This window comes from Rhagoletis zephyria, unplaced genomic scaffold (genome assembly GCF_001687245.7).
Source record: "Rhagoletis zephyria isolate East Lansing unplaced genomic scaffold, Rhagoletis_zephyria_1.1 Rzeph_scaffold_00074, whole genome shotgun sequence".
NCBI classification, from domain to species: domain Eukaryota; kingdom Metazoa; phylum Arthropoda; class Insecta; order Diptera; family Tephritidae; genus Rhagoletis; species Rhagoletis zephyria.
In genome coordinates, this window is record NW_016157158.1 from 96,652 (window position 1) to 111,268 (window position 14,617).

Below are 14,617 nucleotides of genomic sequence, written 5' to 3' on the forward strand. Positions count from 1 at the left end.
TTGCTAGTAAGAAAAACAGCTGATGGCATGATGCTTAATGTAATTCCCATTAACAAAATAATTGTTTGTGGTGCTTTTAGAATTGCAAATAGGTTTATTTGAATATGTAATAAGATGGGAAATACTGGTTTTCTTAGAAAATTGCATCGGAAAATAACAAATTAATCCAAGGACATAACAGTTATAAGTTTTATAGCAAAACCGTTGCTCCATAACAGTTATTAGATGAGAAATATTTTTTATTTCGTCGATAAGAGTTATAACCCAACGTTTACTTTTTACGTTGCCTGATAACTGTTTTGCAGGAGAAATATTTTTTCTGTTGCCGATAAGAGTTATTTCCCAACGTTTATTTTTTACGTTGCTGGATAAGCGTTATTTTACAACGTTTGTTTTTTACGTTGTCTGATAAACGTTGTAAGGACAGGATATTGATGAAGATGGAGATGGAGAATAAGATAAAGATGATGAAATAAAAGTGAGAGAGTGAAATAACTATTATCAGATAACATAAAAATAAACGTCGGGCCAAAACTGCTATCAAGCAACGTAAAAAATAAACGTTGGGCAATAACCGTTATCGAGCAACATATAAGATAAACGTTGGGAAATAACTCTTATCAGCAACGGAAAAAATATTTCTCATCTATTAACTGTTATGAAACAACGTTTTCGTTAAATTTCAGAGTTCAGACAACGTTTTCAATTTGTAAATTCGAGGTAACAGTTATTTTTGGTCCCTGAATTAATCATCTGTTCATTAAACTAGCAACTTCTTGCTGGTTTTGCGTTTTCGTACTTTCGTGTCTATTTCAGTCATTGGGAGTAAATATTGGCTTACTCCCCGAAATTTGGTTACTGGCAATTTACTGGATATATTTTGCCGGAGAATACGAAAACACAACTATATTCATATTTTCAAAATACTTCAAATAGTTTTATGTCAGGTATTTGCATTTGTATTTAAGAATTATTTTAGAAGCGTTTTAAAATATCTGTGCTCCAGTTTCTTACGTTACGTAAAAAATTTCAAATCGTACTCACGTTGCATATAAAAAGATATTTTTAAAAGACAGATGCATAATTGTAGTTCAGGATTTCTTTTTTTTTGTTGAAGATTTTTAGTTAAAGATGCTTTCATATATTTCAAAATAAGATCTTTCAAATGGTGTTATCCGTTTTTGGATTATTTCTTTAGTTTCCGAGATATTGAGAAAAAGGTATCGTTAATTTAGTACAAATTTGTATCACATTTTGTCGTATATCATACAAAGTGGCTGCAAAATTGTTGACAAATGTCGCATACGACAAAATTTTACTAATGAAAGAAACTTCAAAATAGTTAACAATAAACAATAAAAATAAATTAATTTAATAATTTCGTGAACTAGTAACATTCTCCGAGACTTTGGAGAAAATTTATTTGTCGCTTTTTTACGAAATTGCACTCGAAACTTCAACCACAATTGCCAAAGTCTGAAGGGAGTAATATGCGACAATTTTTTATCCAGGCTACGATTTCTCATTCAGCTAATGCGAATTTCATTGCTGTTCTCTTTTACTGGGCGTAATGTTGCGGCGATTTTCTCCCGATGATTTTTTAATACTTTTTAATCTGCGTGACCGATTCAAAAGGTAATGTCAAAATAAAGGCAATTAATTAATCTTCAAGCTGTTATATAAAATATGTGCTTTTTTTATATATTTAAGCCAAAAATATTATAAAACAAAAAAAATTTCATAATTTAAAAAAAAAATTACCTTCTTTTTAGAAAAAGTCCAAAACCAATGCTAAAAATATTTATATTATTTATAAAGTGCAAGTTTTTACCTTTAATTTGATATACATAATATATTATGATTTACTTTTGAGTTTTCAGAATTCAGTGATAATAAAAAATATAAATGCATGTATGTGCAAATGCATATTGTAGTTAATTAAACGGGTTGGCTTTCCATTATGACCGTTCGTTAAAGGAGCGGTGGGCGAAAGGTAAATGGGCGTGGCACCTCTAACCCACCTTTTTGGAGAGGGAATGAACCGCCATTGACAAAAATGCAACCCCCGACCACCTAGGTTCCCTATGCTTCCCTAGGGAGCTCCGCTTCTTCGCCAATACAGAAAGGAGAATTCTACTTTGTAAGGGTTATGATCCCTAAGCCTACGCAGAAGGAGTTCTGGGCAAAAGAAACACTAGGGCTGTTCAGGATCTTGTGCATATGCTCTTGGATTTGCATATTCGTTGCATTTGTAAATTCACAACAATAAAATGCACACGGTTGCCATGGCAGCAAGCAAATGTAATTCCAACTGCAAATCCAAGACCAATTCCACAACATCCTGAACAGCCCTTATGATATCACCCACACTTGTCACTTGCTTGTAAATGCTTTTAATTTTTTTTATCACTGAATTCTTAAAATTAAATTAAGAAATTAAAATTAAAGGTAAGAACTTGCTCTTTCTAAATAATATATATGTATGATTCTGCACTTTTTTCTAAAAAAGGTTATTTTATGAAAAAATTATAACATTTTATTTGTTTTTTAATATTTTTGGATTAATATATATAAGCAAGCAAACACATTTTGTATATCAACTAAAAAGATAGATTAATTGTCTTTATTTTGATATCATTACTTTTTTAATCGGTTACGTAGTTTAGAAAATATTACTACTTTAAAATATCAAAAAAAATTTCTTTAACCTTTTATGCCTTCTTTACTTTTTAATTGCGGCAAATAATTTTTATATAGTTGAAATCAGCGTAAAAAGTACTATCGGTCTGCATTTTTAGTTTTCCCATAGCTGAACGGTTGGTTCTTGATGTGTTCCAATAATAAATTTATGCTGTGTATGTATTTAACCCTGCAACCATGGGTGGACAACGAAAGCAAGGGCGGAAAAGTTACCTGCCGGCATTTGGGATGAATAACTGGCGTAATTACGAAAAGGACAGAGGTGTTAAGAGGACTAAACAGAAGTGTTATAAAGAGCAGATGACATAAATCTTTGGGTCACAGCGAAACACCGCGTATTTATATATATCTATCTTTAAGGGCCAGCTTTTCGGTGCCAGTTTAAACTTAGATTACGTAAACTGCGCTTAAATTGAACAGCTGGCTGATATTTGATTGGTTAATCTTAGTTTAAACCAGCCAGCTCGTGCGTTCCCACGACAGTCGGGTCTACGTAACCGGAACGACCCAGATCTATATCTGGCCAAGGACTGTCACTCCAGCAACACTCCCCAAAAACTCTTTGGGGAATTTTCATGCTGTTACAACAACAACCACAACAGCGTTTAAAAAAGTTTTAACCACAGCCGTGCACTGAAAAACTGGCCCTGAGGGTGTTACTCTTGATAACAGCATAATCCATAATAACTACCCATATATTAAAGGTTAATATTTTGAAATATTATGTTTTTTATTTATTAGTTTGTATTTCAAAAAGTATCTCGCATCAACGGATCATTTCTCTTCTATACACAAAATTAAATTAAAAATATGAACAACAACTACATATTTCAGACATTAGAGATAAGATACATGAATAGAAATTTTCAGATATACAAAATTTTTTTATTATAATTTATTTTTGTAGTTATGTACTTATTTATTTTGTTAAGCTACTCTTTGCGGATTACGAATTGGTTTTGCAAACAATTTCATACATTTACTAAAGTGTTAACATTAAACTAACTATATACACATTTATTGCTGCAATATTGTGAAAAGCAGAGTACGATAAACATAGACTTGTGAAATCTTCGCTCTACAAAGCGCATCGTTAAAAGAGGCATTGCATTCTCCAAAATCGAAGGCACATTATTTCTGCAATGTATGTATTTTATTTAACAATAAATATGAAAACTGTTTGAAAGTATGACAGGATGTGTAATAAAGACAAACAACAAATAGAGTGCATATGTATGCGGGTATTGCAAAAAAATGTTTGTTGACAAACGCATAGCTAACTCTTAACTATGTTTACGCTTATTGGACATTTCCATCAATTTAAGTTTACAAATCAAAAAGAGACTGATAGAAACCTTGCATTGATACCTTTCCGAGCAAGCCAAAAGTGTGGTAAAAATATTGAAGTTTACATATTGTTACCTTAACAGAGAAATGCCCGAACTCACTTTCTTTCAAAATTTACCGTTGCACATAAGTCCGTAGATAGAACCGTAATAGATTTGTAAAACCAGTACTACGTCATTAAGTTAGTTTTAGTTTTTATTAAAAACCACAGACTTGAAGGAATTTGCCACTGAAGAACTTTAGTTTTACAACTACTATGTTTGTTACGGCCTTTCTATATTAAGGTAACGATATGTAACCATAAATTTGTCTACCGTAAAGATGGATGTGTGTAAATGTATGTTATGTATGTATGCATGTATGTATGTATGCAAATTGCTAATGTACTAATGTAATCGTAAGTTAGAATTAGTTACTCTATCAACTTATTGGTATTTAAATTAACTATTACTAAAAACATTGTTTGTTTACTCGTATGTATATGTTTGTTTATATACTAACGCCATGCTATTGATTGTTTCATATTCTCCTCCATTTTTTACACATCGTTGGCTTTTCAATTCAATAAATACAATGCATACACATTCAGGCCGGTTCTGCAATTCACTTCCGAGTGAATTCCAACCCCATTTGATTCAAAGTGGCTTTGGTTGAAACTCACTCGGAAGTGAATTGCAGAGCCAGCCTGATTAATTTGTTATTTAACAAAACTGTGAGATAAGGCTACATCTACAGTTGAATGCATTCGAAATGACGAGTAACAATACCCAGAGAAAAGTTCAGGGTGATTACATTTCAAATTATACAAAAATTAAGACATGGTTCTGAAAACCAATTGAGCAAATTTTACATTCATTCTCTTTCAATTGGTTAAATTTGTCAGCACTTGACGAGCTCATTTTATTTTGATTTTGAGAAATGCTTTGACAGTTGAACAGATTTGGTGTATAAGACCAGCTTATTTCGCTAGCTTTACTAAAATAGATACATATATCATTTTATACATAAGGCATTTTTTTTTGAAAAATATTTTATGTCCGTGCAGGCCAGTTTGGTGTTATTAAATTTTTACTCATTATGCGGTTGTGCTTTTGCTTTTCTTTCCAGTCAATTTCTATAACAATTTTCATACCTCATCACATGCTTCCCAAACAGTTATTTTCTATCCAGCCTGCTGAAATAGATCACTTTTTTCTTAGACTCCCATAACAGTATAAATGGTATATTTTTGTTACAATTTGTTTTTAAATTCGTCAGATATGTAGGTAGATACATACAAAGAACTCCTACAAAATAGTTTCAAGAACCGAACACAAGCGCAGTTTTGTAGATACGTTTATGCATTAAAGGGCCTGCAGTGCTTACATAAGTTACTATTTATCTTATATACTTGGACGTCAGTAGTATGTACGTATACAAAAATATGTATCCTTTTAAAATAAGGCACAGCAATTATGAAATTTTTCATATGTTCAGGATAGATTGAACTCAAAATTTTACATAGTACATAGCAAGAGACTTGTATATGTATAGGTGTTTCTAGTTAACATTTAATGATTCATATCTATGATCTATGTTTTAATAACACAAATATATTTATATATACGTTTTTCAATAGTGTTTTATCTCTAGGCTCAGTTCATTTTCGATTAATTAAATATATACTAGTTTCTTGTATAATGTTTAAAAACTAATTTACAGTTTTCCAAAAATTACTCATCAAATGAATATTAGCAATTATCTACAACAAGCCAAATTAATTCCGAATATTAAAGTTAGACTATGAAAAAATTCTCAACGTTCATGATAACTAAGAACTCATTACACTTGCTTTGTTTTTGTAAAAATTTCGTCGATACTAATGGTGCACGCGCATATTTTTCTGATGCGTTTTACATTTAAAACCGGCATGAATTCTGAAATATCGTTGTAGCTCTGTTATTTAAAATTTAGTCTTAAAGCAAATATTTTTAAAAAATTTGACATCGTTTGATTTCAAGCAAATATGTAATTGTAAAAATATAACGAATCAAAAAATTTTAACAGTCGATGTTCAGCGGTAAAAAAACTAAGAAAAAATTTTTACAAATGTAATTAATAATTTTCTATTTCACATTTTGCATCGGATGAAATATGTGTGCACCACTGGCATGAACTAGTATGCAGATAATATATTTTGATATTTAGCACAACGATCGTTTATGTATATCTGCTGATATATTTATGTGTACTTTCCCCCCTTTCTTTTTTTCTCTTTTTTACGGTGGGCGATAAGGTTTTATATTAAATATTGCATTAACAGTCTGCTATACCTTTGCTCTTATTCAAACTTCAAACTAGGAGATTTTTGTGACATTACATTAATTAACTACATAACTAACTGCATACAAACACAATTTCTTATACTTTTGTATTTATAAGTTTCCCCTATTAACTACTTAAATGACTAAATAAACTGTTCGTTTGCATTATGATTGCTCTGTGTTGTATTTCCGACGTCCTGATACGTTGAATGATCGTCTGTCATCTCAGGATTGAATCTATCATCGAAAAATCTCCTAAATGTAAATTCGAAAAATCCATGGAACTGTCTGTCGCTATCAGCAAAATCATCGCCGCTTACATTTGAATTATTCGAACGTAATTTATCCGGATCAATCGGATCAAAATTGGACGTATCTGTGGGAAATTCTATCTTTGGAATATAGGGTGCAGTTTGCTGGCGCATATCAGCAAAATCAACACCCTTGAAAAATGGGTGCGCTTTCACTTCTTCTGTATTTTTGCCAAGACGCTTATCCGCTGACGAACATAAGCGTCGTATCAGGTCAGTAGCTTCTGGGGTTAATTTCGCTTGCGGCGGTATGTGCAGAGTTTTTTCCCAATTTATTACCTGTAACAGATGGACAAGTTCAGTTTAGTTGGCATTGGTAATACTTAAATGTTGGCATACTTTTTGTTGTGTTTCTACTGGAGTACTCGCATAAAATGGCGGTTGCCCGACTAACATTTCATAGAGTATAACACCAACGCTCCACCAATCACAAAGCTGCGTGTAACCACTACGTTCCAGCACTTCTGGTGCAATATAATTTGGCGTGCCCACCAGTGAATGTGCCAATACTCTTTGATGATCGCGGATGCGTCGCCTGTGAATATGAACAAAGTGTTGATGATATTTATCAGGGACTTCAGAAAAAATATCATATTTACCTTTCTAAGACTGTTGGTCTGTGCCCATTTTCGGAGTACTCTTCCCAAGGCTCCATTGAATCTTGTCGCGAATGGTTGCCTAAGAAGAAAATTGTATTATTTATTTATACATAGGTCAAGAATTGTAATCCATAAAAGTTTAAAATTAAAAATTTTTACGTTCACATTCGTAGCAACAGGTTTGGTTGGCTATTACATTATTTTTATATTACATATTATATGTATCTAAGTTAGTCAGTGCTTGATATATTTACCATTTTCCTGATAATATTTAGAATTGTGTGTCCATCTAAACCCAGTACATAATCCAAAATCCGTCAATTTAATATGACCATCCCTATCGATGAGTATATTGTCAGGTTTGATATCCCTGTAATGAGAAGAATAAATGTTGTTAGTAACTAAATAATGTATAAGCACTTTTTCACCGCTTTTACTCTACGTACCTATGAATAAAACCCATTTTGTGTACACTTTCAACAGCGCATGTCAATTCGGCAATGTAGAACCGCGCTAAAGGTTCTTCAAATATGCCTTTCTTAATTAATAGAGACATCAAGTCGCCGCCTGTTTGGGTAAAGAAAAAATTATAATACATAATACATATGCGTAACTTAATAATTCACGACTTTAAAGATTATAAAGTGTACTCACCCGGTATGTAGTCCATCACAAAATATAAATTTTCCTTATCCTGAAAACTATAGTATAATTTAACAACCCAATTGTTATCGGCCTCCGCTAAAATATCACGTTCTGCTTTCACATGCGCCACCTGGTTACGCTTCAGTACATCCGCCTTGCGTAGCGTCTTCATGGCATACAGATGATTCGTTGTGTCAATCTTTCTAACCAGCGACACCTCACCAAATGCGCCCAAACCTATGTCCTTGATTTTCTCAAACATGCTTTTGTTCATTTTGGCGCGTTTCAAGCGTATATAATTACTCTCCTTTTGGCTTAACATTTTCCGCATCTCCACTTGCGCCTGCTGGGGCAAACACATGCGTGACATCTCCTTTTCCAGTTGGTTCTTTCGATACGCACGTTGCTTGCATGACTTGATCACGTTTTCGATGTGCTGTTCCATGTAGAATTTATAAGCCTGAGGGGAGTACTGCGTTATGCGGCATTCTTTGCGCTCCTCTTCTTTTTCTTTGGAGACTTTTTTTCGCTCTGGTATGGGCGAGGCGTGCTTGACTTTCTCTCCACCACTTCCGCCTTTGCTAACGGCGCCACCTGCCACTGCAGTACTCGATGCCGCTGGTGATGCACCGCCCCCACTGCCAGAACTGGTTGTGCCACCACTGCCACCGCTATTTTTCGCCGGTGGTATTGGCGGTGTTGTTGTCAAGTTGCTGTTTGTGATTTGGTTATTATTTATTATGTTGTTGTGGAGCGCCACCTTGTTATTTGCCTTAATTTCCATCATATTATTATTGCCACTCATATCCGCAATAGTGAGCGTCGGTGGCGCTGCAGCAGCGCGTGTGCTCTGGTAGGGCGGTGGTGGGGGCAACTGACGTGCTGGAACTGGTACGGCGCTCACCTGCTTTTGCTGCTGCTGTTGCTGTTGTTGTGCAACTAAAGCTGCAGCTGCGCGCAACTGGGCTGCAGTGACAGCTGCTGATGATGGTTGCTGTTGTTGCTGCTGATGATGCTGAGCGGCCTTCGCCTGCATTGTTACGGTATACGAAGGAGGCTCGATGCAGGGCGGTTTGCTAACCACGGTGCCGTTTAGCGCGTTCGCAATAAGCGGCGGCGTAGTGGGAGTCGCTGACTTGCCCGCAGCGCTTAGCGTGGTAGGAACGCCACCAGCCAACAACGGCGATTGCTGTTGAGCTGCTTGCTGCTGTTGTACTACGACGGCGGATTTTTGGGGGTATGAAGGTGGCACGGGCATAATGTGTACAGGAGAATTGCAGGCCGACGCCGATACCGGTGTCTGTATCGCCACCGCTGTTTGCAGAACCGGCTTTTGCACCTGTGTCGATCTCACACTTTGCATGATGATTGGCTGCTGGGTGCGCGCGTAGGTTCGCGGCTGCGGACGCGCCACAGCGGTCGGCTGCAGTGGTAGGTTCGCGCTGTTTGTCACAGTGATGGGGCTGGGCGAGCCGGCAGAGGTGGCTGAGTATATGCCGCTGCTTGGAGACTTTCGATAGTCGGATTGTGACTGCGTGGGCGACTGACGTGATTGCATGGAGGCCGTGTAGCTAGGCGGCGGCGCTGATGTCGCTACCACCACTGTATTGATGGGATACGGCGGAGGCGGCGGTTCAACGGCGTTGCCACCAGCTTGATACAGGCTTAGCGCCTTCATTTGTGACAGTTGTTGTTGTGCCTTAATGCCGTTACGTACTATAACTGGGGAAGTGCCGCGTGTTGTTGGACTGGGTGTGATCGCCGCTGGCCGTGTATTTGCAGGAGATCGCCGTTTGTAGTGCTGATTGGGAGGTGGCGGCGGCGGTGTTGCGGAATTTACCGTTGTCGGATGCCGTGGCGGCGGTGCCGGCGGCCCAACATCGCTGAAACTGGAAGGTGACGGTGAATATTGTCCAGTTCCGACGCGTCCAGCATTTGCGACTTGTTGATGCGAATGCGGGCTGTCCGAGCGGGAACTGCCCGCACCAGAATCCAATGCCGGACTACATCGCTGCAGATAATTAAGCGGAGTTTCCCGTTCGATGCTTGGCTTTCGATTCAATTTCGACGAAATAAGACCCGGTGGCAGAACTTTTGGTACATGCCCATTTAGTTGGGGATTAGGCGGTGGTGCGACAGGTAATGGTGACACCGATGGCAGTGGTTCCATCAACTTGGCGTGCATATAATCAGGCGGGTCGGAACGACCACCATTAACAGCATTGTACCGCAACGGTGTGAAATTCTGAAACACAAAAAAATAGAAATTTTAATTTTTGAAAGGAATTTTAAAAATTAAAAAAATTTTCTCTTAAAGATATACATTTTTATCGGAAAAAATATTGAGCTCAAAAATATAAAAAATTAAAAATAACATAAAATATATTTACGTATTTATAGTTTTAAACTAATATAAAACTAACTGCTATTTATCGAATAGTTTTATTATATATATTTTCTTATCCGATTTTTAATATTTTACGCGTTTTTATAAGTAATTATTTAATTTATGGATATTGAGGATGAGGAGCCATCTGGCTCCTCAGTAATAGAGCGGAACAAACAGAAGCAAAGGCAAAAATCCATTTCCAGAGAAAGGGAAGTGACTAAAAAATCAAGATTAGAAGATAATTCAAATAAAAATGAATCTTATATTTTCATAAAACCTCTTACTTTATCATCATCATCATCTATCAATCCACCAAAAAATCAAACCACCAAGATCATCAATGAACCTACTAAAGATTTTCCAAATGAACCCAATAAGGAATATTATTTTTATGACAAAGATTGCAAAGGACCTTTTATTGTATGTATTGACACCAAACCTAATCTAGAAGGAAGAAAACCCATTAACGCTATTACAGTAACAAAATTATTATTAAAATTAAATTATATCGATGTAGAGGACGTATTAAAGGTAGGTTACGGCAGAACTAAAATTATATGTAAAAATTTTCAAACCGCTAATGAAATTTGCAAAGATAAAAGAATTATTCAAGAAGGTTATGATCCACAAATTCTAAGTTATAATATTTCTAAAATGGGTATAATTTTTAACATACCAACAGAAATTTCAACTGATGAATTATATAATGAAATACATTCTCCAGTTCCAATTTTAAAACTAATTAGAATAGAAAGAAGAGATAAAGACAACAAAGATTTGAAAATACCAACAAAAAGAATAAAAATTATTTTTAAAGGTTTAGAAATACCAAAATTTATAAATTATAGTTATACTAAAATTGAATTAAAACATTTTATTTCATTTTCTCAATGTTATCGGTGTTTTCGTTTTAATCATTATGCTCAAAATTGCAAGGAAAAAGAATCAAAATGCAAAAAGTGTTTTCAAATTCATAATATTAATGAATTTTGTCAGCCTATTATCTGTATTAATTGTAAAGACAATCATCCCCCAACTTATAAACAATGCCCAGCAAGATTAAAAGCTTTCATAATACGAAGAACTATGACAGTAGAAAATATTTCATTTAAAGAAGCTTAAAAAAAATAGATTTGAACTTTTAAATAATTATAATGAAGAATTTCCTATTATACCCCAAAAAAATAAAAATAAAAATAATTACACAATCAATAACTCTGATACAAATAACTTTATTCACAGCATTATTCCTTATTCAAAAGTTATTAAAAAAACAAATCATAACAGATTAAGAGAAGAAGCTAACGCGTACAAACCAATGCAGTCATGGAAAGATTCTATTCAAACTCAAAGTTCTGATTCTATTTCTATTGATAAAAAAGAAATTGTCAATACTCAAAATACTTTTAATGAACTAAATGAAGCAATAACTAAACATCTTTCAAATAATATTGAAGACAGATTAAATTATAATACTATGGAACTTTTTAATAATATACGATTAACTTTAATTAAAAATAATAATATTTTTAATAATACTTTAATTAATAATAATACAAATTTCAATAATGATGAAAATTCTACAATTTAATATTCAAAGCTTGAAACGTCAAGGTGACAAAGAATTATTAGAACTTTGTTTAACAAATAATAACATTGATATTGCAATTTTATCAGAAACTTGGCTTAATAATAATACAGATACTAGTCTTTATAACTATAATTATACTTTTACTAACCGATCAGATGGTTTTGGAGGTGTCGGAATTTATTTGAAGAGAAATATTAAATTTTCTACTTATAAAATTAATAGTAATATAGAAAACATTGGGATTACTACATTTAATTTAAAGAAAAATATAAATATTATTAGCCTATATTGCGCACCAAATATTTCAAATCAAATTTTTAAAAATGAATTAGAAAAAATTTTCAATTTTACCAGACATCTTAAAAATATAACTCTAATTGGAGGAGATCTAAATGCAAAAGCTCCTAGTTGGGATAGACATTCTACAAATCAGAATGGAACTATTCTTGAAAATATTGCATCTGATTATATTTTTTTTTTGTCTGAATGACGGTTCTCCTACTTTTTCTACCAATACCCTTTCAACTTCAGCTATAGATGTATCTTTTATTAATAAAACCATAAATTATAATTGGCAAGTATTACCTAAATTAACTAACAGCAATCATAACCCAATTATACTAACTTTTAATGAAGATTTCAAATTATATCAAGAATCAAAATTACTTAATAAACAATTACTTAAAGATATGAATAATCTTAAAGTGGGAAACAATTTAGAAGATTTTACAAATTCTTGCCAAAACATAATCAAAAAGAATATAATTAAAATAAATTCTTCAAATAAGTATGTTCCAAAGCAATGGTGGACCGAAACTTCTAATAAACTTTTTAGATTAACAAATGCGGCTCGTAAAAAATATCATCAATATAAAACTATTTAAAATTGTGAATTATTAGCTTTGGCTGAAAAAAATCTTTCTGATCATATTAAAACTCAAAAACAAAATAATTTTAATGATCTTATCAATCAAATTTCAAATCCGTCAAATTCAAAAGAAATGTGGTCTAAAATTAAAAATCTTAAAAAATATAAATGTGATAAAAAAGTAAATAATTCCTGGGAATCACAAGATAAAATTAAATATTTATCATTTATTACTAGACAAAATAACACTCAAATTAATAATAATCAAACTTTTAATTTGATTGATGAATCATTAAACGAAATGAATTTGGAAAATTTTCATAAATTCTTAAATAGCAGAAATCTTAATTCAGCAAAAGGAAATGATTCTATTTCGTATAAAATGTTATTTCAATTAAGTGAAGAAGAAAAAAAATAAACTTTTCAAAATTTTAATTCATACTTGGAATAATGGTATTTTTCCAGAAACTTGGAGAGAAATTAAAATAGTTCCTATACCAAAAGCAAATATTGATATTTCGAATATTTTAAATTATAGACCAATTTGTCTAATGTCTGTTCTAGCAAAAACTATTGAAGGTATTTTAAAATTTTATATTGAAAATCATATTTCTCTTCATAATATTTTACCAGACAGGTCATACGGTTTTCGAAAACATCGATCAACATCTCAATGCATTAACGATTTAATTAATACAATATTTACACTTAAAGAAAAAAATTTTCTAGTAATGGCTGCCTGCATTGATGTTGAAAAGGCATATGATTCAGTTGATATTGATATATTACAAAATATACTTCTTAACTTTAATTTCAATAGAAAAGTAATTAATTGGATTTATTCTTTTCTCAAAAAACGTTATTTAATTTTAGAAAATGAAAAAATTATACAACACATCTACACTTCATAACAAATCAAAATTGTAAAATTTTTCAATTTGCTGATGATTTTTTTATAGTTTGTTCACATCACAAACAAAATCAAACCAAACAATTATTAAAAGACAAAATTAACCAATTTAATATTGAATGTAATAAAATTAACTTAAACATAAATTTTCTCAAAACTAAAGTAATATATTTAACCAAAGAAACTCTCAAATTAACATTCAAATTAATAATATTAATATTGAACAAGTACGTAAAATTAAATATCTTGGTAGAATTATTAACATAAATGATGCATGCAATGATCATGTTAATCAAATCATTGAGAAAACAAATAAAGCGTGTCGTTTCCTTAATATTATTAGTGGTTGTAAATTTGGAATACACCCTTCGAAAGCACTTCAACTTTATAAAGCTTTTGCTCGTTCCAAAATGGATTATGCTTGTTTAACTTTTGCCAATATATCTCAGTCTGCTTTACAAAAGCTTAATACTTGCTGCAATGCAAATATCAGGCGTTGTCTAGGTCTTATTAGATCTACTCCAACTCATATTATTTATCATATGGCATCAGAATTACCATCCAAATTTCGTTTTGAATTGACAACAGCTAAAAAAATAATTAAATGCATTGCATATAATTTACCAATAAAAGACACAATTCTTACAAATGAACTTAATAAAAAAACTAGTTATTTTAAAATATATAATAAATTTAAATAAATTTTTTGTAATATAGCTTTAGTTCCAGATACTCCCCTTAATTCTCCAAAAATTTAATTTGATAAATTTTTTTTTAAAGGATCAATACAAAATAAAAAATCTGCTAATCAAGATTTAATTTCTAAATTATATATTGAAAAAATCAAAAATCTTGAACAACAAAATTTTGAAATAATATATACAGATGGTTCTATTAAAAATAAACAAACCCATTTTGCTTTTTTACACGAGAAATCTTCAACTGAAAAATCCT

General features: G+C 32.5%; 1 protein-coding gene across 5 annotated transcripts in view; it reads right to left on the reverse strand.

Annotated features, from left to right (window-relative positions):
- Positions 1–3,411: 3,411 nt before the first annotated feature.
- The window catches only part of wts (serine/threonine-protein kinase warts), a 71,942-nt gene continuing 60,736 nt past the window's right edge, over positions 3,412–14,617 (reverse strand). For all 5 annotated transcript variants that reach the window (XM_017628051.1, XM_017628044.1, XM_017628035.1 and 2 more), the window contains 6 exons: positions 7,915–10,150; positions 7,707–7,827; positions 7,515–7,630; positions 7,261–7,339; positions 7,001–7,196; positions 3,412–6,940 (listed from right to left, as the gene is read on the reverse strand). In XM_017628051.1, coding sequence (XP_017483540.1) covers positions 6,494–6,940; positions 7,001–7,196; positions 7,261–7,339; positions 7,515–7,630; positions 7,707–7,827; positions 7,915–10,150 — 3,195 coding nt within the window. In that variant the 3' untranslated portion in view covers positions 3,412–6,493. The remainder of the gene's footprint in view (positions 6,941–7,000; positions 7,197–7,260; positions 7,340–7,514; positions 7,631–7,706; positions 7,828–7,914; positions 10,151–14,617) is intronic.